Source organism: Corythoichthys intestinalis, chromosome 4 (genome assembly GCF_030265065.1).
Source record: "Corythoichthys intestinalis isolate RoL2023-P3 chromosome 4, ASM3026506v1, whole genome shotgun sequence".
NCBI classification, from domain to species: Eukaryota; Metazoa; Chordata; class Actinopteri; order Syngnathiformes; family Syngnathidae; genus Corythoichthys; species Corythoichthys intestinalis.
In genome coordinates, this window is record NC_080398.1 from 60,552,725 (window position 1) to 60,577,312 (window position 24,588).

The 24,588-nt window shown below is 39.1% G+C and overlaps 2 protein-coding genes and 1 long non-coding RNA gene across 5 annotated transcripts in view; 2 read left to right on the plus strand and 1 right to left on the minus strand.

Annotated features, from left to right (window-relative positions):
• bves (blood vessel epicardial substance) overlaps positions 1-10,815 on the plus strand; it is a 42,924-nt gene extending 32,109 nt beyond the window's left edge. Inside the window, exons 7-8 of the mRNA XM_057833778.1 lie at positions 659-800; positions 9,880-10,815. Coding sequence (XP_057689761.1) covers positions 659-800; positions 9,880-10,010 — 273 coding nt within the window. The 3' untranslated portion in view covers positions 10,011-10,815. The remainder of the gene's footprint in view (positions 1-658; positions 801-9,879) is intronic.
• A 3,063-nt stretch (positions 10,816-13,878) lies between these two features.
• hace1 (HECT domain and ankyrin repeat containing E3 ubiquitin protein ligase 1) overlaps positions 13,879-24,588 on the plus strand; it is a 68,467-nt gene continuing 57,757 nt past the window's right edge. For 2 of the 3 annotated variants that reach the window (XM_057833777.1, XM_057833775.1), the window contains exons 1-3: positions 13,879-14,204; positions 18,151-18,205; positions 18,404-18,493. In XM_057833777.1, the coding sequence (XP_057689760.1) occupies positions 14,114-14,204; positions 18,151-18,205; positions 18,404-18,493 (236 nt within the window). In that variant the 5' untranslated portion in view covers positions 13,879-14,113. The remainder of the gene's footprint in view (positions 14,205-18,150; positions 18,206-18,403; positions 18,494-24,588) is intronic. The other variant, XM_057833776.1, reaches the window with a different exon arrangement.
• Positions 19,739-20,995, minus strand: LOC130914517 (uncharacterized). The gene is made up of 2 exons (XR_009062946.1): positions 20,546-20,995; positions 19,739-20,099 (listed from the first exon to the last, which is right to left on the minus strand). It is a non-coding gene; the product is annotated as an uncharacterized LOC130914517 (long non-coding RNA).

Below are 24,588 nucleotides of genomic sequence, written 5' to 3' on the forward strand. Positions count from 1 at the left end.
TCCTGTTTGCATGCGGTACAGCTTTTGTACTTTTTCAACCTAAATCCGGCATTGGATCGCTGCATGTGTGTGAGAATAACTGCGACCGACTGAAGCGGAGTGTGGGACAACGGCCCCCTACTTAAAGGCATGGCGCATTGTCTGGGGACTGCGTCCCATCAATATCAATATGACGTCTACGATGGAGCATTGTGATTGTTGTTGCAAAGTCTAATTGATGAAACTGTGCTGGCAAAAATAAAATAAAACTAAAATGTAGAATAAAGAGGAAAAATGTAAGGAATTAAGTATAGCTCAAAGTAGCAGAATAAAATTGGAATTTCCTCTTCCTAAATCTTCTTATGTAAAAGAAAAAAGTATGACGTGGTAAAACTACTCCTAGAATGACCGTTTTCTTATACTGTCACCAAATTAAATGTAATGAGTTAATGTAATGAAGTAAATGTAACGCATTATTACCCACCTCTGCCTGTGATTGGTAGGCAACCTGTTCAGGGTCTGCCAAGCCTTCTGCCCATTGTTAGCTGCAATAGGCTTCAGCGTGTCCCTCGTGAGGGTAAGCGGTATGGAAAATGAATGATTGAATGAATGCCAACAATACAACAGCTGACTATATAATACGACTGATTAACAGATGTTAACAGATTTTTGTTCCCAGGCAGTGAAAAAGATGGATCGTCAGCCCAGTCTTTGCTCCCAGCTATCGATGATGCAAATGCGGAACAGCATGGCCAGCACCAGTGACAGTGATGATGTTCTTAATCAGATCCTGAGAGGAGGATCTGGTGGCTCTTCTCTCCGTAAGTCATAGTGAGGTGTTTATGGGTCAACAGCCATTAGGGTTGTCTACTCCCTGAAGAAGAAGAAAATAGAACACCTAGGTCATAGTTCCTTCCGGCCTGATAACAGATACCTTTCCTTTTTATTTTGTGTGTGTGTGTAAACTTTTTATTTTTAATTATTTGACCCAAACCTGAATGAATTAAGTGCATTTTTGAGTGGTATTAGCACATTGAAAAACAATAATAATCGGCTATGTATTTTTTAATACAAAATTATAAAAAAATTAAAAAAAATTTAAAACACAAATACAACATATCTTTCCTGCTTGATCAGAGTAGAATAGAATAGAATAGAATAGAATAGAATAGAATAGAATAGAATAGAATAGAATAGAATAGAATAGAATAGAAAAACAAAGGTTGCAGTGTACACAGATTGAGAATAAAGTGAATACGTGACTAGCAGCAGGTGGTGATGTTGTGGTAATATACTGTAACAGTGCGTGTTTTACAATTTACAGTATTCAAACTAAGAGGCAGGTGGCTGACTGGTGGCTATGTTAGTGCAAATGACAGTTTGTGCATCGATACTGATGTAACAGTGCAAACATGCTATAATGTAACTGCAAATATTGCATGTTTGAATGTGCTTTGCTTAAATTATTGAGAAAGAATAGGCATTCCTGTCTGGGCTCCAGACTGCTCCTAAATGGGGCATTTCATCCCTAAAATTAACACAACGGAAGTAAATTTTTCATCGACGTGCACCTGTGCAAGTAGGACTTTTAAAGATTTACAAAAAAAAAACTTCTACACACTTCAGCCTAATTGTTGGCTGTAATGTGCAACTAAGTTGCTATCAATAATTTTATAAAAACGAGTGGAAATGAAAAAATTGACAGGGTTCCTTCAGCTCATGGAAAGTTAAATTCAAGTCTTATTAATGTTGTTTGGTATGGAGGACCAGGAGTGCAAAAATTCAATAAATAAATACACAATTAAATAAATAATTTAAAATGTCATTAAAATGCTTTTATTTCAATTTTTATTTATTTATTTCAATTTATATTTATTTATTTCAATTTTTATTTATTTATTTATTTTGATTTTTATTTATTTGTTTCAATTTTTATTCATTTACTGTATATCAACTTTTATTTATTTATTTCAATTTTTATTTATTTATTTCAATTTTTATTTATTTATTTCAATTTTTATTTATTTCCCTTTTTATTTATTTCATTCTTGCACTGTTGTTCCTCTGGAGGTGCAACCATGAAATAATTTTATCTGTCACGCTTGCTCGTCAAAGTTTCTAATGTCTGATTGGATGCTCAGCAAAGCAAGTCTTAACTAGTCGATCTCAGATAATAGATTGACGCCTGAGGCATTGGCTAATTTTTATGTACACCCGATACATAAGGTGGCAGTGTAGCTCCGTATAATCTGAAAAATAATTGCTCCCTCAAAATCACAAAGACGACGAAGATTAGTGGCGTGGTCAGTGTAGCGGTAGTAGGCTTTGACGCATCTCGCGTGTTGTCCAAGCAAAACATACATATGTCCAAAATGTGCCCAGAGCTGCTCAGAGAAGCAGCAAATTTAATTGAGGACACTCTGAGGAGAACTCCACCAGCAGCCCATGGTGGAGTCCAGTCTGTGGCTTCTACATCGCGCGGGCCAGCGCCTTTAAACGGGCTGATGTCTGCATACGGGAAACTCTAGTATAACTCAGAAGTGGAACCGTCCTTGGATATTTACCAGATTTTTTTTTTTTTTTTTTTATCAAGTTTTGAAATAAGGCTAAATGACAGAAATAACTAGCAGTTTTCTAAGTAGTTTTACTCTGAACTCCGACATCATTTTTACATGATAATGATTTAGTTTGGGTCTAGGGGTGCTCCAGTGTCTCTCTAAAGTGGACCCGTTATCGAATAGGTCACCGTTTTTTCCCCCATATATTTAATAAAGGGACTTGCGCTCTGAAGCCAGCGTGTTGCATTCTGAAGCCAGTGCATTGCATTACCGTAATGCACATAATGCAAACAATAATCCAAATGAGGGGCGGCTGGTTTGACTTCGTTTTTACGAGTGGAGGCTGGCTTGACCGCAGTTCTAAACTATCGAAAACTCTTCGATCAACATCTTGATCCGACAGAGCCGAGATGATGCCAATAACGTTAATTAATTGCTCTGTTTTGTAGGACACGTACTCAGGGTCCAAATGTCCTGCTTCAATTTGTTCTGAGAAATCTAACATGGCCAAAGAGAGCTCATGCAAAATCTCAGATAATGCCGCCATGTTGGGAAGAAATAGGACGAAGCAATCGCTTATTACTTGATCAACTCAAACCCCGCCTCGTTCACGCCCGCCTACCGAGTTTGATGAGCCAATGACAGATAAAATTATTTCATGCGGCCACACGGGGAACAAGAGTGCAAGAATGAAATAAATAAAAAGTCAAATAAATAAATGTTGAAATAAATAAATAAATGATGAAATAAATAAATAAAAATTGAAATAAATAAATAAAAATTGAAATAAATAAATAAAAATCGAAATAAATGAATAAAAATGGAAATAAATAAATAAAAATTGAAATAAATAAATAAAAATTGAAATACATTTTGAAATAAATATATAAAAGTTGAAATAAAATAATAAAAATTGAAATAAATAAATAAAAATCGAAATAAATTTTGAAATAAATAAATATAAATTGAAATAAATAAATAAAAATTGAAATAAATAAATATGAATCGAAATAAATAAATATAAATTGAAATAAATAAATATGAATCGAAATAAATAAATATAAATTGAAATAAATAATTAAAAATTGAAATAAATATAAATCAAAATAAATAAATAAAAATTGAAATAAATAAATAAAAATCGAAATAAATGAATAAAAATTGAAATAAATAAATAAAAATTGAAATACATTTTGAAATAAATATATAAAAGTTGAAATAAAAGAATAAAAATTTAAATAAATAAATAAAAATTGAAATAAATATTAAAATAAATATTGAAATAAAAGCATTTTAATGACACTTTTAATTATTTATTTAATTGTGTATTTATTTATTGAATTTTTGCACTCCTGGTCCTCCATAGTTTGGGACCAAATTGACAACAAACCAAAATTTTGGGCGGAGGCGGACACAATAAGACATAATGTGATCTAGTTGTTGCTAAAAGTCATACCCAATCAATTGTATGACATCGACAAGTGGAGCCACAAAAACAACAGGGTATTGGAAAGTGATATCACTGGATTTATCTGTTTTATTCTTACCACAAAATAAACATTTCATGCAATAGATCTGCAAAGTCAAGATTCTTTGTTGAATTTCATCATTTTGACAGCGCCATTGTTTAGTTACGCTTGCTTGAAATCTCGCAAAAACCTACAAGATTGGTGCCATATCGCTCTCATAAGTCAGGGACGAGTTTTAAAACTACAGGTAGTACCCGGGTTACGAACGAGTTCAGTTTCTACGCTGGCGACGTAACCCGAATCTCCGCTTAAGTCGGAATTAACCCTTTAACCCTTAAATACCTGCAACATGAAGCAATTATCAGAGAATCCCAAAATTTGAAAAAGGTCCTAATGAAACCTTCTTTCAAATTTGTAAAAAGAAAAGTCAAAATGAATATGTGTAATATCTATAACCCTTGCTAAATCCTGTATGCTTTTCTCATGGAACCTGCAGATGCATGTGTTGACTTGCATCCTTCATTTTTTTTTTCCCAAAAAGAATTGTCAAAATTCTGAATTAGTCTCAAAATCATGAAATTTTAGGTGTATCAAATGTGATACGCTTGGCAATAAAGGGTTAAAAATTCAAAATAGCAACCCAAAAAGGCGAATGGTATTGCACTTAGTTTAATGATGGAGGATACACTGCCTTTTGGTGGCAGCGTTGGATCTGGATGGGCCACAGTCTTGTATGACTCAGGAGCAGATTCAGACATCTGACATGGATAAATGACATCTGTGCTGTGGTTTGACCCACATAAGGCTGTAAGTTGTTTCAGCTCATATATGTTTGTGAATGCATTTGTAATTAAGTTTAGGGCTACAGTTTGTGGAGTTATGCGTTGAAGAGCCTGGGTAAGGTCCAGTTGTGGCATGGGTGAGTTAATAAATAAAACATAATGGATAACCACAATGGGAGTATATCAAGCTCCAACATTAAAACTGTTCAGACAATAAAGGACACTCAAGATTCTGGTTCTCTGTGCCTAAGAAGCTATATAGTACAGGTTTTAAATAAACATTGCTTGTTCTTCTATTTGCACGAACCCAAACAGTCATCCATCCGTCCATCCATTATCTTCCGCTTAGTCCGGGGTCGGGTCGCGGGGGCAGCAGCTTTAGCAGGGAAGCCCAGACTTCCCTCTCCCCAGCCACTTCAGCCAGCTCCTCCGGCGGGATTCCAAGGCGTTCCCAGGCCAGCCGAGTGACATAGTGTCTCCAGCGTGTCCTGGGTCGACCCCGGGGCCTCCTGCCGGTGGGACATGCCCGGAACACCTCTCCAGGGAGGCGTCCAGGAGGCATCCGAACCAGATGCCCGAGCCACCTCAACTGGCTCCTCTCAACGCGGAGGAGTAGCGGCTCGACACCAAGCCCCTCCCGGATGACCGAGCTTCTCACCCTATCTCTAAGGGAGAGCCCGGACACCCTGCGGAGGAAACTTATTTCGGCCGCTTGTATCCGGGATCTTGTTCTTTCGGTCACGACCCACAGCTCGTGACCATAGGTGAGGGTAGGAACGTAGATCGACTGGTAAATCGAGAGCTTCGCCTTTTGGCTCAGCTCCTTCTTCACCACAACGGACCGGTGTAGAGTCCGCATCACGGCAGACGCTGCACCGATCCGCCTGTCAATCTCCCGCTCCCTCCCACCCTCAGTCGTGAACACCCCAAGATACTTGAACTCCTCCACTTGGGGCAGGATCTCATCCCCGACCCGGAGAAGGCATGCCACCCTTTTCCGACTGAGGACCATGGTCTCGGATTTGGAGGTGCTGATCTTCATCCCAACCGCTTCACACTCGGCTGCGAACCTTCCCAGTGAGAGTTGGAGGTCATGGCTTGATGAAGCCAACAGCACCACATCATCTGCAAAAAGCAGAGATGCAATGCTGAGGTCACCAAACCGGAAACCCTCAAAGCTTCGGCTGCGCCTAGAAATTCTGTCCATAAAAATTATGAACAGAATCAGTGACAAAGGGCAGCCTTGGCGGAGTCCAATCCTCACTGGGAACGAATTCGACTTACTGCCGGCAATGCGGACCAGACTCTGACACCGGTCGTACAGGGACCGAACAGTCCTTACCAAGGGGCTCGGTACCCCGTACTCCCGGAGCACCCTCCACAGGATTCCCCTAGGCACACGGTCGAACGCCTTCTCCAAATCCACAAAACACATGTAGACTGGTTGGGCGAACTCCCATGCACCCTCGAGGACCCTGCTGAGGGTGTAGAGCTGGTCCACTGTTCCACGGCCGGGACGAAAACCACACTGCTCCTCCTGAATCCGAGATTCGACTTCCCGACGGACCCTCCTCTCCAGCACCCCTGAATAGACTTTACCGGGGAGGCTGAGGAGTGTGATTCCTCTATAATTGGAATCCCCAGTCTGCCAATCAAGAGGCACTGTCCCCGATGTCCACGCGATGTTGTAGAGGCGTGTCAGCCATGACAGCCCTACAACATCCAGAGCCTTTAGGAACTCCGGGCGGATCTCATCCACCCCCGGGGCCTTGCCACCGAGGAGCTTACCAACAGCCTCAGTGACTTCAACCCCAGAGATCGAAGAGCCCACCTCAGAGTCCTCAGACTCTGCTTCCTCAAAGGAAGGCGTGTCGGTGGAATTGAGGAGGGCTTCGAAGTATTCTCTCCACCGACTCACGACGTGCCGAGTCGAGGTCAGCAGTACACCATCTTCACTATACACAGTGTTAATAGTGCACTGCTTTCCTCTCCTCAGACGCCGGATGGTGGACCAGAATTTCCTCGGAGCCGTCCGGAAGTCGTTTTCCATGGCCTCACCGAACTCCTCCCATGTCCGAGTTTTTGCCTCGGCGACCGCCGAAGCCGCGGTCCGCTTGGCCAGCCGGTACCTGTCAGCTGCCTCCGGAGTCCCACAGGCCAAAAAGGCCCGATAGGCCTCCTTCTTCAGCTTGACGGCATCCCTTACCGCTGGTGTCCACCAGCGGGTTTGGGGATTGCCGCCACGACAGGCACCAACCACCTTACGGCCACAGCTCCGATCGGCTGCCTCAACAATGGAGGTGCGGAACATGGCCCACTCGGACTCAATGTCCCCCACCTCCCCCGGGACAAGGGAGAAGTTCTGCCGGAGGTGGGTGTTGAAACTCTTTCTGACAGGGGATTCTGCCAGACGTTCCCAGCAGACCCTCACAATACGTTTGGGCCTGCGAGGTCTGGCCAGCAACTTCCCCCGCCATCGGAGCCAACAGTCATTCCATCTTAAAAGAACTGCAAATTTCTTTTTTACTTTGGCTTGATGAGTGTAGTATCGCTGCCCGTTCCTTTCGCCATGATAAGGGGTTGGCATTTGCGTCAAATCCACCGCACTTTTGTTAACTAGCTAACCTGCATGGCGCGTATGGGCAGGGCACACATGCACAACACTGTCAATGCTATGATTGGCTGCGTAGCGTAAGTGAAGTGAACTGTATCATATTATTGCGTTGACACCTGTTGTTCTTTGAATTACCTTGCAAAATGGTATACAAAACAATTTTGTTGATCTAATTAACTAGATTATATCAGTTCTAAAATTAATACTGTAGCGCTTGCATAAATCGCCGGTTGAATGATGCTTCAGTAAATCAGCACAGGAGTGTAGCTCACTTTTCAACCTTTATTTTTCTCTGCACCCACTCAGGTAATGCGCCTCACAGCTATATACAATCGTGGTGCAGTAAACCAACAATGGGAGCCTCATGTTTCCGTATTAAACGCACCAATTTGATCATCACGTTCCCTATCGAATGCTCCAATCCAGGAGCATTGCATTGCCGAATCGATTGCACCAATAGGAGTGTCGAGCACACATCGACACATCGCTGCGGCGCCAACAGTAGTCCTAGTGACGCTACAATATGTTTCTTTTGAATTTTATTTTGTGCGCTGCATAGAATTTCTTGTGCGCCAAGTATGTGCGCTATCGCACACGCGCGCAGCTTAGCGGGAACATTGGTCTGGAGCCCTGCATATCGTTGGGTGTTGCTAAAAGAAGTTCAGTGATACATCCACTCTATCCAACAGCACTCAATATATTGACTGGCCTTCTTTGGATAGTGTGCCATTTGGACGTAAAAGAGTGGACACCAAACGGGTTGTGTTAAAGCTAACCCTCAGCCTAGCTTTGCTAGCATAATAGCGAACATGACTTTGGATACTTGATGAGAAATTCAATTAATTTCTTTGTCATATTTCTTTAACAGAGTTTACACATTATGATCAACTACACTGAACATACTTCATAAAATTGAATTTTAAAGGGGGGGGGGTTGCTTAGTGCTTACCACAGTCTAGTTTCCCGCCACTGGTGTGATGTTGTCACATAAGAGTGATATCATTAATGAATGAGGAATTTTCTTAAAGGGACACAAACACAACTTCACAGAGTGGACAGTGACACTGGGAACAAACACAATACATTATAAATATATACATAAAAACAATACATGATTAGAGATAGTTTATGCAGGGAAATAAAATCATAGCAATTATTTTCAAATTTTTACTACTTATAGTTGTTATGTACAGAGTGAATTTGAATGAAAACAAACTGGGGACGTAGGAAAAAAAACATGGAACCCTTTTAGTAGAAGTAAATTAAATTTAAATATTAGAATTAAAGCGGCATGGAAAATGAATGAATGAATAATAGAATTAAGGAGCCTGTACCTTTGAATTTATAACAGGCAGCAATTGATAATACAGTTATCCTGTTCTACTTAGCGCTTTAAACTTCGCATCCTCAGTCCATCGCGGATTTTTTTCGAATAAAAAAAAAAAAGTACAGATGAACTGTCCCAAGCCGATCGCGCAGAGCCCCTCTCACTCTTTCCCTCTCCCTGCTTTTTGTTCGCCAGGCAGGCAGTGCACGTGCACTGGAGTTGTTTATTAAAGTTAACGCTGATTGACAGATGAATGTGTTTGATCTTGCCAGAGTCACGAACTTCTGAAGCACCGCATGCGTCAATCATCGTTTAACTTGTTAAACAGTTGCTGTGGCAACTCATTGTGTGTAAGTGAGCAGCTCCGAGCAGATTAGAGTAGACTCACTCAGTGGAGCACTTAATAAAGTCACGCATTTTTCCACGACTACTTTATTCTTGTTTAAAAATAATTTGGTGGGACAGAAACATGTTTAAATCATTACATTTGAAGTGCTTAAAAAAACATGTATTAAAATATATATACCGTATACATATACTTTTTAAATTATACTTTGGGGGAAAAAAAAGTGAAAAAACATGTCTTATATGTATCTCTTTCCAATGCTTAATCTGAATGAATACATTGAACACACACAAATTTTTTTTGGGGTGGGGGGTGCGCTCCTTTGTGGTTTTTCGCTGATCGTGGCGGGTTCTGGTCTCCATTAACGCAAAAAACAAGGGATCATTGTACACCCCAAAAATAAGTTGAATGAGTTACTTATCATACATTTTGAATCACAGAAGACACAGTAGAAGCAGTTTTTACAAAAAAATATATATATATATTATAATCGAACCAGAGCAGCACAAGTCATTTATGCACTTTTCAAACATTAATATTATTTGTATCAGGTGTTAAAAAAACAAAAACAAAGGGCTATTACTGCTCAAGGGGAGCCAAGGAGGAGGCTCTTAATAAAATACGGAAACTGTTTTGGCTGGATCCTATTCTTGTGCTTTGAATGTCAGACAAATGTCACCATATTCAAGGGTCAAAAGAGGTTGAATATCGTAAATGTTAACCCATTAAAATGTGAATTAGTTTTCATTATTTTACATTCTGACATCAAATTCTTGACATTTTTTTTCTGTTGTCTAAATCTAGAAAAATCTCCGTCTGTCAAACCCTCTTCAAAAATGAAGCCGATTGAGGAAGGTATGGAAGATGATGTTTTTCTCGATTCTCCTATCTCCACGGCCTGCCGTCCATCCATCACATCCACTGAGGACGTCTAACCATGGAAAAGAGACAAAACAACATCCAACCAAAATTCCACGATCAATGCCAAGAAAAAGTACAAAAGATGAAACATTTATATTAGACCAGTAATATTTTTTTGTAACATACTGTCGTATGCTGGTATGTATTTGAAATATCTGTTTGCTCTCTTCTTTATGTTCTTGATAATTTACTTTTTATTGGTAATAATGTTTGCAACTTTTAGGTGCCTGTCCACCCGTCAAGAATGAGAATAAACAACCAATTATAAAAATGTGTCACATACCAAGCCAATCATTTTTTCTGCAGGACTATGGATTTGTCCGATCAGTTAAAAATGTAATATCGGCATTAACGCAAAACCCATTTGATGCCGTTAATTCTTTTTTTTAATGTGTGATTAATTAACTGCTGTCAGTTCTTTCACCCTACATTTTTTTCAACGAGGCGGCCAGGCCACTTTATACTGCAGACAGTGGTGCAGAAAGTGTGGTTCTGTAGCACCCCCTGGTGTTGGGGAGAGAAAAAGTTGTGCTTTGGTAGATTCTTTTTTTTGTGATGTTGTTAAAAATAAATCAATAAAACATATTGAAACAGTTGCGTATTTAACTTGGGAATTTAATACAATATATATGTTGAAAATAACAGTATATATGTTGTTAATAACATGGTCACCACCTGACACCGTGCTTGCTACCTAGGTCACGTTGAATAAGGGGTTATTGGTACGGAATAGTTAACTGTTGACTGAGGAGGCGTGAAAGCAACACTAGGTGACTTACAACCTTTATAGAATATTTTCATAACATTTGTGATGATATGTCGACTGACAACTAGTTGAATGACACCTGTTTTATATCTTGAGGGGGTCTGTATCGCTGTCACCCGCGCTAATTAACTTTTACGATGGTGGCAGGAACCCTGCAACACAAAAAAAACTACAAATGTGCTGACTGCTTTATGGCATACGTCACTCAGGCTATACGCAGACTATGCAGCTGCTTAGGGCCCCTGACCACTAGGGGGCCCCCAATCTGGCAATTGTTTAATTTATATTCTGTTTGCTACAGTTTGCTTTATTTGATTTTTGTGAGTTTTGATACTTGATTACAAGATTTAAAAAATTAAACTTCTTCCTTAACTTCTTTCTTTCCTCTTTTAGAAAAAGGTTTGGCGCTATCTACTGTAAGTACTGACAATCATTTGGGGTGAGAAGTTTGAAGTATGCAGTGCAATAAAATCTGATTAATATACAAAATATGGATGTATGGCTTGGATTGCATGTATGGGTTTCACAGTACACTGTGATGAAATGCTGGGCCAAAAATATGGGCCCCTTTGCATTATTTTGCTTAGGGCCCCCAAATGGCCTGGGCCCCCTCATTATAAACGGATGTCGATGCGAACGCTTTTGCACAAATTCAGCAATGATGGCGGAGCAACAAAAGACACAGAAAGTTTTGTCTGAGGAGTGAAAAAAAACGGGAGGCTACCATGGATAAATGGAAACACAAGAATAAACGTTGGCCCTGCTTGACTCGCTGGTGTAAACCCCCCCCTCAACCGAACTCGTCAGCGCTGATGAGTTCAGGTGGGGTGGGGGATTAGCCACACTAACGCACACGGTTGCTAATTGTTATATGCTATTGTTTAGCCACAACTAGATTCATTACCTTATTACTATCCCTCCTTCACACAATCGCTGGAAACAGAAATGTCGTTTAATCCATCTGTAGGCGACCAAGATCTCATTTTACGACACTGTGCGGATGTGCGCTGGCCCCTATGGGTAACAGTCTTCCTTAAGGCAAAACACTACCGCTTTTGTCCACCAGCGTCGCTAAAATTGACCAAAACTGAAAAGTTACCGAGTGTTGCTTTAAGAGGGCGCAACTGATGAAACAATAAACATCCTTGAATCCTTGAAAAATGAATTAACGAAACAGCGAAATTTTCTAAAATTCAATTGGAAGTCAAAAATGATCATGATAGTTTATAATAGTGCCCAGTAAGGAAAACTTAGTTACAGAATTAGACCGTGCAAAGCTCTGTTGGATATTCGTGTGCAATTTATTTGAGTGTTGTGAAAAGTGGGTGTTAAACAGAGACTTATTGAACCTGTTAGTTTTCAAATGTGTTTGTGTGTCATCGCACCGTCTAGCTACGGGGATTTGCATTATAATACATTTTTATTTCCAATACAAAAACTCCAACACACACTGTAGATGAAATAAAACGCTGTCTTTATAGTAGCTCAGTACGTAAACTATCCAGCATGCGTGTGTACTGTCATTGTGCACGCCTTGTATGGAGAAAAAGGTCGATCATGACAAATATGGACGGCTGTTTTTGGATGGGCAAAACAAAATAACGTTTTCAGCACCCCCTGCTGTGAGTGACTTCCAGCACCCCTGACTGCAGGTAATCGGGAAATGTCCTGATGGTCTGTCATCAAAAGAACCAGATAAGGTTTTCATACATATTTTTTTCTTCATTAATTTATGTTCCAAACCGCTTATCTTCACGATAGTCATGGGTAGGGTTGCCAACTCCCTTAAAAAAAAAAAAGAAAAAGGGGGGGGGCACCTCATTGGTAGAGCCGGCCAGCCCAATAATGTCACCCTTTAATTTTTTTGTATGTGAAGTGATTTTTAAAAAATTATAATTATATAATAATTTCACTCGAAACTCAGTTATGTACATTTTTCAGTGACATAAGCACATGAAAAACAATTATATGTGGCGGAAAACACAGACAAGACTGAAAAAGCAGTTTCTGCTCTTGCACTCCTCTTTAAAAGAAACTGCTGTATTTTAAGCCAAAACAACTGTTGTGTTTGGCAGAACAATATGTCTATATGCTGCCATAGCAGATTCATGGCGCATTAAGTCCCCGAACTATTTTTGATTTGTCCGTTTTACCCTGAAAACCCCCGTTTACAGACGTCGCGCAACCGCTTTTGTTTCAACCTACAGTAGCTAAAAAAAGAAGGGAATTAATTATATGTATTATTCAAAATGTCTGTCATTTTTAGCTTAGAATCATTAACTGATGTCTAATATTTAGTTAAAAAAAAATTTTTTTTTTAATTGTTCACTCGCATATTTTAAACTTTTAAACAAATTACGTCACAATGAAAAATTTGTCGTCTGTAAAAAAGTCACGGATGTCTACCTCATAACTTTCGCTTAATTGTAATTTTTTTTGTTACTGTCGCATTTTCCCTGATATTTTAGATGATAATAATCGTTCAAAACAAAGAAAACTTGAAAAATAATGTTTAAAAGGATAACTATATGAAAAAGAAAATCTCAACCACACCTTGTTGTCTGCGATTTTTGCATCGCAACGCTTGTCATATCACCATGTTTCACCCATAAAATCCCCCCAAAATCCAACTGCGGCCATTCACAGCTGTGTCATGACACTTTGTGATACATGCTTCATGGAGTTTTTGTCTCGAAACAAGGTAAGTACGCAATAATATCCCAATAAATCGTGGCGTCTTTAATTCTGCTCTCGCGTGCTCTCGCCTTCAGTTACGGTTTTGCTGTTTAATTTTTTTTTTTTTTAAATGCCCTCCTGTTCAAAATTTTTCTTTCCCCAGAAAATTAAGATTTGAAGCTTTCCAATGATGTATCACACGTGCATATCGGACAATTTTGAAATTTGGCCAAATTGGGGGTCTCAGAGCGGAACTTCAAGTCACCTGAGTACCCCCAAATACCCCCCTCCCCCTCCGCTATTAAGGTGGATCGTGGTAGGCTGTCTCCTTGAAAAGTAACCTTGAAGCAAAAAAAGTATGAGCGTCTCTGCTGTCAGTTGGGAACGTGTAAACTGCTGAGTAACAATGAAAGACTACATTACCCAAGAAACAACGCGCCTAACTCGTCATCATAACAGGAAGTATGAAACCTGGCATTTATGGCGTGAAGGAGGGCAACACAGGAGGGAAATAATGCGTTGGCTATAAAGCAGTGTACAGTATCAGGAAAAAGACCTAGCCCTGCAGCACCGATGGGTGACGCCCAGGGACATCGTATTGGAATTTGGAACAGCTAAAGTCATCGGGCGACACGCGGTAATTCACCGACATTTCTTTCGGCTGGACGTTCACCTATGATGGAACGGGCGATGGAGCAGCTCAACGTACAGCTTAACCGACTGACTCGCTCCCTCCGCCGGGCCCGGACTGTGGAACTTCCTGAAGGTAAAACAATGAGCTTTTGGCAGTAGTCATTACACGGTAGGGCGAAGGTGGTGGTCGCCCCTATCACTGTAATACGTCAGTTTCTGTCATGGACTTAGACTTGTGTAGCCTCTTCGCAGCTAATGCATGAAATCCAATGCAGCTAAGTTTTACTGTGTCAGGATAGATAAACAGGAGTAACTTTTCGACATAGCCATGATAAATGTTTGTGTAAAAGCTCTGTTTTTTTTGTTTTTTGTTTTGCACGAGATGAATTGTCCAGTAAGGTTATTTAATATAATGTTAACAATGTGGCATAACTTAGGTTGACAGGCGTTTCCCATTCTTAAGAACTTTCCTGTTTTCCCGGTTGTGTGTTTTTTTTCTTCCGTAAACACATAACTAGATACCTTGAGCATTCTCTGTGATGTTCTGTAAAATTGTTAATAATCCTCAAATTAGAAAAGAAATACTGTCCGGATGAGTTCTTCTATTTCTGGTGTTGCTCAACTTCCCATATTGAAAATGTTCTTGTTTTTGACTAAAAACTGCTGCTTGCAGGATATATCCCTTTAAGACCTGATGAATCAGCTGTCAATAACGTTCAAGTAGAAGTTAAATGAATCAGCTGTTGCACACGTGCTGTACAGTCTCACCAGGGGTAGACAATAAGGAAATAAGGCTTTTGATGTTCACTGGCCCCACGATCAAAACCAATGGTCCAGGTCAACACGTCAGTTATTGAGCCCAATAATCACAAAAAAGTGTGTATTCTGTAAAAATAGCAGAGCAAAAAAAGATACAAAAAGTTCTGTCTGAGGAGACAAAAACAAAGGGAGGCTACCAGGATAAAAGGACACTCACGAACTAGAAACTGCAATTTCTGGAGAAATTACTGTGGGTCTTTGTTGTGTGGAGCTACAGATATTAGTCCCGCCCAGGTTGGTTTGGGGACAATATCAGGTCACTTCCTGTTGATTTGGGGACATTTTGGGGGGCGTGTCCTGGGCATATCGGGTCATTTGGGGGGCGTGGCCTGGTCATATCAGGTCATTTGGGGTGTGTGGCCTGGACATATCAGGTCATTTGAGGACATTTGGGGGGCGTGGCCTGGTCATATCACTGCCCACCTCAACCGAACTTGTCAGCGCTAACACAATTGTTATATTTGTATTTACTTACTTATTCATTCAATTATGTCTGAAATAGTGTTAAATTTTTAGGTAGTTTGCGCCATAAAATGTTAGTATCAATATAATTTAAGTCATAGGCTTCATAATGTATTGACGGGGCGCGGGGCCGATAAATAGGGGGCCTGTGTTGTTGGCTTAAATGCCTAAATTCTTTATAGATATGGACGTGAAACAGTCTCGATTCATGGTTAAAGGCAAAAAAAAAAACGTGCAGTTAGCATTCATTTTACGTAAATATGTCGAAGTACAATGCTAGTCTGTTAGTGAATGTAGCTAGCGGCCGCCTGATGTAAACAGAGCTTCTCCTGTGAAAATTCTTGTGAATAAACGCTTAAATCCCTCAATTCTTTATAGATATGGACGTAAAACAGTCTCGATTCTTGGTTAAAAGCAAAAAAAACGTGCAGTTAGCATTTATTTTACGTAAATATGTTGAAGTACAATGCTGGTCTGTTAGTGAATGGAGCTAAGCGGCCGCCTGATGTAAACTGAGCTTTTCTGGTTGCTTGTAGTTATCTCACTTTTGAATGTATGTAAAACATCGGCACATACATGGGATTAGTGACAAAATTATCCGGATGACACTTTAATGCCCATGACAGTGTCATGTCATAATTATGACGGGCTTATTAGTTTTGTGACGCTGCTATCAAATAAAGTGTTACCCAGTAACCCAAACAAATAAACAAATAATCCGCACTGGACCGTGAGCCGAAGGAATCAAAATGAAAAAAGTAGCGTTTTACTGTCCGAAAATTACGGTACCTTGTTTCGATCCACGAAAATTTCGGACAAAATGAGTAGTTGGTCTCTCGACTGGCCTGGGAACACCTTTAGATCCCGCTGGAGGAGCTGGTTGAAGTGGCTGGGGAGAGGGAAGTCTGGGATTACCCGCTAAAGCTGCCGTCGCTGCGACCCAACCCCGGATTAAGCAGTAGATGATGGATGTTTGGATCGATTATTTATCAGCTGAAATATTGGGAAAATGCAACTGTAACAAAAACAAATTGAAACATTTGATAGTTATGAGGTAGATATCACTGACCTGTTTACAGACGCAATTTTTTTCTTTGTGACTTGGTTAAAAGTTAAAAACACGCGAGTGAATAACTTTATGAAGTCGTTTTTCTTTTCTAAAGTAAATAATAGACATCAATTAATGATTCTAAGCTAAAAATGACAGAAAAGTCGAATAATAAATGTAATTTTTACGGCTGGGTTGAAACAAAAGCTTAAAAAAAAAAAAAAAAGTTGCAATGTGTCTGTAAACGGGGGTCTCAGGGGTAGTAGTCTGGGGGCATATTATGTGATGAAACTGCTATTACAGCATCTAGACATATTGTTCTATCCAACACAATAATTCTTTTGTCTTAAAATACAGAAGTTTATTTAAAAGTCGTGTGCATGAACAGAAACTGCTTCTCAAGCCCTTTGTGTGTTTTCCGCCACCAATGTTGTTAATAATGGCGTTATTATTTTCAGTTTTGAGTAATCTAATTAATTACTTTTCTCATAATGGCAACGCCGTTACTGTTACTGAGGCGGGAAAGGCGTGCGTTACTATGTTGGTTGAATGACGCGAGAAAAGTCTGAGAAAGACGGACTCATGGAGACGAGAGAGCAGAGCAGGAGAAGGGAGGAGGCAAGGGAGTTGTTACGCTGTTGGAGACGCGATGCTAGGTGGCTCCAATAATACCTGACTGTAGCCGATAGCCTACAAACTACGCCCACATGATGCTACGGTAGATATCACATATTATAGAACTAGATGCAAATGACAGACACGGTGGCATTAGCAACATGTATAAAGAACTAAATGTGTTCGTAAACAGCCGCCATCTTAAAGCAGTAGACTTCTCAGGAAGGCTCTGTTGTAGAGAACCTTCCTAGCGAACCTAAGTAACTTTTTATCTAAAATGCTCCTAAATCGGCAAAATCTTGACTTAAATCTATCTTTAAACGATGAAACAGTTTTATAACATACACATGTTGAAAGTAGACAAAAGGGAACTAATGCAATCACGGGAGCAATTTTAACAACTTTAACGGTTGATTCACAACATTAAATGACTTCCACACATAGCAAAGGTTACTATCTAGTTATCGCAATATCCGCAATACCCCTGTGTGTAGTTAAGTTTAGTGTAAAGAATTGGGCTAGAGCCAATTGCCCCAAAAACCCTTTAAATCTCACATTGTGTGACCTGTTTTTTTTTGTTTTGTTTTTTTTTTTGCCAAAAAAAAAAAACATGAAAATTATCACCAGTTACTTTGCCAAGTAACTAATTACTCTTACATCCCGGTAACTGAGTTACTAACGCAATTACTTTTTGGGAGAAGTAATTTGTGACTGTAATTGCTTTTTTATAGTAAGATTAACAACACTGTCCGCTACATACATGCGGATGGCTCTAGTTACAACATGATAGTGTTTTTAAAAGTCATTTGCTTCATTTAAATGATTGTACACATGATTATACAAGTTGATATTTGTCATTCGCCATTGTCTTGATATGTCGTTGTAAACAGTTCTGCTGTTCTGGCAGGTATGTTACGTCATTGAGAGCCCTCCTGAAAATATACCGGTAATTTAAAAAAAAAAATAAAAAAGAAAGAAAACTTCGCGTTAAATGCATGTCTGCAACCATAATCTATTGTGTGGCCCCACAAACGTTTATGCCGTAAACCTACTTTGAAGAGTGGCATTCGCATATTCTGATTAATTGATATTCTGATTTTATCTACTATTCTCTTTCACCTTCTTTCATTCACAGACAATGAAACTGCAGTATACACACTTATGCCAATGGTCATGGCTGACCAACACAGGTAAGGATTCAACCAAAATTGATCAAGTCTTTGTCCAATTTACTGCTGTTGCATTTAACCTACTTGCAATATAAACTGTTTATCAACATTATTCCCATCGTCATGAATCTTGACATCTTTGCTAATTTTATTCTGCACATGATGCTGAGGTTGAGAGCGTGTGTAATACTAAACACCAGTGTCATCTATTTGCTAAAGGTCAGTGTCGGAATTGCTGCTCAACTCCAAGTTTGATGTAAACTACGCTTTTGGACGCGTGAAGAGGAGTTTGCTTCACATTGCTGCAAAGTAAGAACTCTCATCTGTCAAACTTTGTACCACTGCAAAGTATTTTCTCGGCTCACCATGGCATTGCTTGGTACCAGTGATTTAGAACTGGCGGTTTGTAGAGGTGAAAGAAAATTCCACATCACAACTATAGTACACAAAATTATGATGGCATTATCACAAGGGCCAACAGGCAAGGAACGAGGGCGTGAAACCAAATGCAGGGAAGTAACAATGCAAAATCAGGGGAAACGGGTGTGAACTGTTTTTTGACAACAACTTTCCTTACCAAAAGCACAGTGAGCAAACAAAAATGGAAAGTAGCAAATCCAGTAATCATAATCAGTAAAAACCTTGCACAATTAGGTAGAACACAACAGGAAAAGGATTGATGCAGGAACAAGTACTGATGTGAAATGAACAGAGACTCAAAAGTGTGGGTTGAGTAATAGTTCAGCCGTAAAGCGATGAGTGGTACGTAAGCGTGGTTTGTAAACGATTATGGTGGAACCTTCCTAACCCCCAACACCACGCAACTGATTCAAGAAGTTAGTCTAGTACAAAGTACTTGCTTTAAAATTAACTTTACAAGTAAAAAGTAAAATTTTTTTCTCCCGATGCAAGAATGTAATATATGTATTCATATACTGTATAAATATGTATATTTTTTTTTAAATAAAATTGACTGCACTGTAAACAGAAGCTTAACAAGCTCAAAAGCCCCAAAACCAATCTTAAGGGCGGATTGCAAGCACCTATCAGGTTCATACATCTACCTACTGTACAAGTTTTTTTTTTTTTTTTTTTTTAAATAATTGGTCAATATCTTGTTCACCTGCCTAATCTTACTTGTACCTGTGTTGCTGCTTCTAGTGCTCAATTAAGGTATAGTTGCCTGGGGCTTATTGATTGCGCCAGAGGCATGAAAACAAAACCATCAATTTACAATGGGGAAAATAAGAAAACAAACAAAAGTAACTGGTAACGCAGGCGACGATTTGAAAATTAGTGGAGTCAAAAGTACAGATACATTCTGTAAAATGTAGTGGAGTAAAAAGTACTACTTCATATACCTCAGTACTAGGAGTGGGAACCTCAGGGCACCTCACGATACGATACGATTCGCGATACAAGGCTCACGATAACGATTATCTCACGATATCACGATGCAGCGATTTTCGATATATTGGTCAGAAATTGGATACATGACATTCTACGATACAACTGTTGAAACGGGAAAAAAAGATATTTAAAAATAGAAAAAAATACTGTTTAAGTCATTTATTAAACAGTGACACCTTTTCTGTGCAACATTGCTGTAAAATATAAATCTACTGCAAATTGTGCACCTGCACATATAGAGGAAACAAACCACAACCACTGATATCGCTTGGAAAGATCATGATGAATGGCACCCTTAATTTCTTTAAAGTTTTAAATCTTTAAAAAATAAATAAATAAATAAATAAAAAGTGCCATAGGTGTCAGCAGTTGAGCTTGGAGTGGGGCAATAATAAAATTGGTGGGTCTTTTCTTCGTATATGACCTTATTTGCTTGGTTTGAGCACTTCCACTATCTGCTTCAGCATTTAAGATGCCAGACTTGCTCAGTCACAGTCTTCCTCACCTTAAAAACAACAAAATAAAACAAAAAATATTAGCTACTTCATAGCTTTTGAGTTGAAATCCTGATTTTCTTTTTTTGTGTTGGAAGTATTGATTTAAAAGAAATATGAATTGAATGTATAGAAATTAAAAGTGCAATAATTACCTATTTTTAATATGTAAGCAACATTAATTATCATGCACATCACTTTATATATCTTGGAACCTATTCAAACAATTTTTATAGCTTATTGTATCAAAATGACAGTAATAACAGTTTGTGTAGTAAACTAGATGGAAAGTGGTTCTCAAATAATATCAAATAAATCGGTAAATTCATGAGGGCTTGTTCGATATTCGTTTTCATCCAATTTAGGGTCCTGGTTTATTTTATATCATTCAACACCAAATGTCATCAAAATAATACATGTAAATTAAAAAGTCAATTACATTGCAAAACTTTCTTACCTGAAGTGATGAAAGCAAAGCTCACAAACTCCAGTGTCCACTACGTCACCAGCTCCCAGTGAAACTTATTTTTCTTAGACAATTCTTGCATACAGCAAAGTCCTTGTTCACCTTACTTCCTTTCTTGTTGGTGTAAAATCTAAAGTGTGTCCCCATGTGTGATTTGTAGCAATATTTTTCTCATTTTTTCCTCCACCGTTCTCACGGAGCTTTTTTATTTTTTCAACCCACTTGAGCTTCCTCTTCTTCTTCTCTAGACAACTTGTGCGCACTTTACACTCACCGCCACTCCCGAGCGCCCCTAGTGGCCCGCCAAGGAATTGCTCAACAAACATTGAGCAGTTGACAGCATCCATACTCCATTGTATGGCCAATATGTTAAATAAAAGTATCGATACTTGGCGGGAGCATATCGATAACCGATCGGGTTGCAAAATATCGCGATATATCGCTGTATCGAGATATTGTCACACTCTTACTCAGTACATTCCACCACTGTAAATAAGATTGCATTCACAACGGAAAATTTCCCCATTGCACTCTGAAAGTGAATTTGTGTGTCTACGCAAGATGAAATTTGCACAACTTGTATAGTCAGGCAAGGCAAATTACACATTGTCTGCTCAAGTAGAATTGACATTTACCATTTTAATTTTCCTTATGTATTTACAAGCACTACTACAAACACGCACACATTACTATTTGTAATACCTTATTTCATTGTGGTCACTATTCCCTTGGGTGTGTCTTTGTCTACGTGATGGTGCTGCGATGGAAAATAGGCAATTCTACATTTTGACGTCCAGAGACCGTCATAGAGTAAATTAATCTGAATTGTCGGCATATTTGGCTGAAAATGTTAATGCCTAATGGGGCTTCATCTAAACATCACTAGGAACAGGGACCACAGAATGTGCAACACAAACCCGACATTAATAGCGACATGACAAGGACTGAAATAAAACTGTGAACACATATACTCAGACGAACTAATGAGACAATGAAAAACAGGTGGGTGACATGGAAGCCAGCTGATTGGTAGACACACAGGGAGCAAGCAACAACAGATGACAAAAATAGAAAATCACAAGGGCAAGGCAAAATACACAACAGGAACTAAGAACCAAGACATATGAAGGAACCCAACCAAAATTATACTAAACAAAACGCAGACCATGACAATATTGTGAGTACTTCAACAAAAAAATCACATGTAAAATATGCACCTGAAGCATTGTAGCATGTTTAATTTTGAACAATGAAAATCATACAGCGCCCTGGCCTGTGATGAACCCATAGACTTCATAATGATATTGACGAGTCGGTTCCACCTTCACTGCGCCACGCCTTCAAGTAAGGGGCCATCCCACAATCCGCTTCAGTTATTCGCAGTCGGTCGCAGCAACACATGCAGCGATCCAATGCCGGATTTAAATTGTATGCTGTACAGCTTTCGTACTTTATCAAACAGGAAAGGATTGTCTCAAACGTGATTTGTACAAGGATTCAAGGTAATTTTTATATTTTTAGTTTTTTCACAAGAATTAACGTAAAAATAACGTAAAAAGCTCTTTGTTGTGAGTAGACATGTGCCGGTTACCGGTTTCTCGGTTTACCGTGGTGTGAAAACGTCGCGGTTTCAAAACCACTAAAGTTTTCCGTCATACCTTAGTACGGTATTCGCTATTTTTCATGTGCCAAAATGCAGCCGAAGTGGCTTGGTGCAGCACCGCTCACCCCTTCCCGTTTGTTGCCGTGAGTGTCACTAAACAGCCAGCAAACCCAAAAACAAATCCTCCAAACACAAGGCGTACTTTTCTTCAATTTATTGAGCTCTCAAATCGTGGTGAAATATACAAATAAATACATTTAAAACGCTGTACAATTGTATTTTTCCACGTGTGATTAGGTTCAACAGGATAGCAGTAGCTCCATTAAAAAGTTCGCCAAAAACAAAACACACATTTTCCTTTCAAATTCAATATACAAACTAACTAAAACTTACAAAGACGAATGTTAGCCTAGGCTAAACTGGGAGAGCAGTTTCTTTAATGTCTCACAGCCGCTGAGTGAGAGAAAAGCTTGAATGGAGGGGGGAAAGAAAAAGAATCGCGTCAAAGATCGTTAATTGAGAGAGGAGGTCTCACTCCTCACTTTTTTTTTTTTTTTTTAGATGAAACCTTTCCTCAACAATATTTACATTTTAACTAATTTATAAAACGAACTTATACATTTTTAACTAACTTATTAACTTATGAATTCTTTGTTCTTTTTAACACAAAGGCATGGCATCATGTAGACTAGAGTTGACACAGTGGCTGAAAATGGCGAAACTTCACTTGAGCTTCCCCCCTCAAAAAAAAGTCATACAGTATATATTTTTAATTTTATTTAGAAGTGTTTTTACTTTTTATAGCAATTATTTTGTTCTTACTCTAATATTGAGCAACTTGAGCTGTGGCTGTGGGTATAGTCTAGGTTCTATTTATTTTAATTTTATATAATATTTGTTATTTTTTGTTAATTTATTTATTTTCACATTATATTCATGTTCCAATTTGCAAATATGTTTTGAAAAAATCCTGTTCAATGGATTTTTTTTTGAATTTTTTTTTTAAACCCATACATCTCAAAATTTTGGAGCTATAATTGCAATACCGTGAAACCGCGGTATTTTTGCTCACGGTTATCGTACCGTGAAAATCTCATACCGGCACATGCCTAGTTGTGAGGTTACCGCCACATTGTCTAATAGACTAGCATCGTTCGTCGAAATATTTACGTAAAATAAATGCTAACTGCCCATTTTTTTGCTCTTTCAACAAAGAATCGAGACTGTTTTATGTTTATGTCTATAAAGAATTCGGGGATTTAAGCATTTATTCATAAGAATTTTCACCGGAAAAGCTCCGTTTACATAAGGCGGCTGCTACATTGACTAAAAGACTAGCATCGTACTTCGACATACTTACGTAGAAAACTGCGCGTTTTTTTGCTTTTAAGAATTTTCACCGGAAAAGCTCTGTTTACATTAGGCGGCCGCCACGTTGACTAACAAACTAGCATCATACTTCGACATATTTACGTAAAATAAATGCAAACTGAATGGTCTTTTTTTTTTTTTTTTTTTTTTTTGGCTTTTAACCAAGAATCCAGACTGTTTTGCGTCCATATCTATGAAGAATTCATGGATTTAAGCCTTTATTCACAAGAATTTTCTTTGACTTTGACGGCCACGCCAACAATGCAGGCCCCCTATTAATCCGCCCCGTGTCCCGTTAATATCATTATGAAGTCTATGGACGCACTAGCGACCAATTAGCCTTTCAGAATAGCTCCGATACCCCTTGGTTACAGTTGCGAAGCCAACAAACTTTGCGACTCCAACGGCACAAGCCATTGCAGCCAGACGGTTACCGGAGTGTTTTAAGGCTGCATTCAGACTGCAGGCATATTTGATTCCAATCAGATCCCTCGTCAAATTAGAATTTTAGTGTCCAAATCTGATCTTCCAGTCTGAACAAGGCCATTAAAAATGGCATCAACAGTCAGCCCCAAAAATCAGATTTATTAAGGCTAGGTTCGTACTACAGGTCTTAATGCACGAATCCGATTTTTTTCGTGTTTTTCCAACTCTAATCAGGCATTAACTTGACAGTCTAAACAGGACAAGTCGCATAGAAGTGGACCATTTCAAATCCGATCTGAGTCACTTTCGTATGTGGTTCAAATCTGATCTGGGCCACATTTTTTCAGAACGTGACTGGCGGTCTAAACTGTCAAGACTCCCAAATCGGAATTCATGCAGCAATTGCGTCAGCAAAGAGCAAAAGGCACGGAGGACGGCAGCCATGTCGGCATTAGCGGCTAGCTTGAACTGTGCTTTTAAGCACGAAGCGGGCTTGACCACAGTCATAAAAAAATTTTTTTTTTAATGAAGAAAAGAATAAGCCTTACAATTTTCGGTTTTCATTCTGTGCGCCGAATGAGCAATATTTCATTATTGCACACATGGCCGAGTCGGTGCAAACTGACGCACCCAC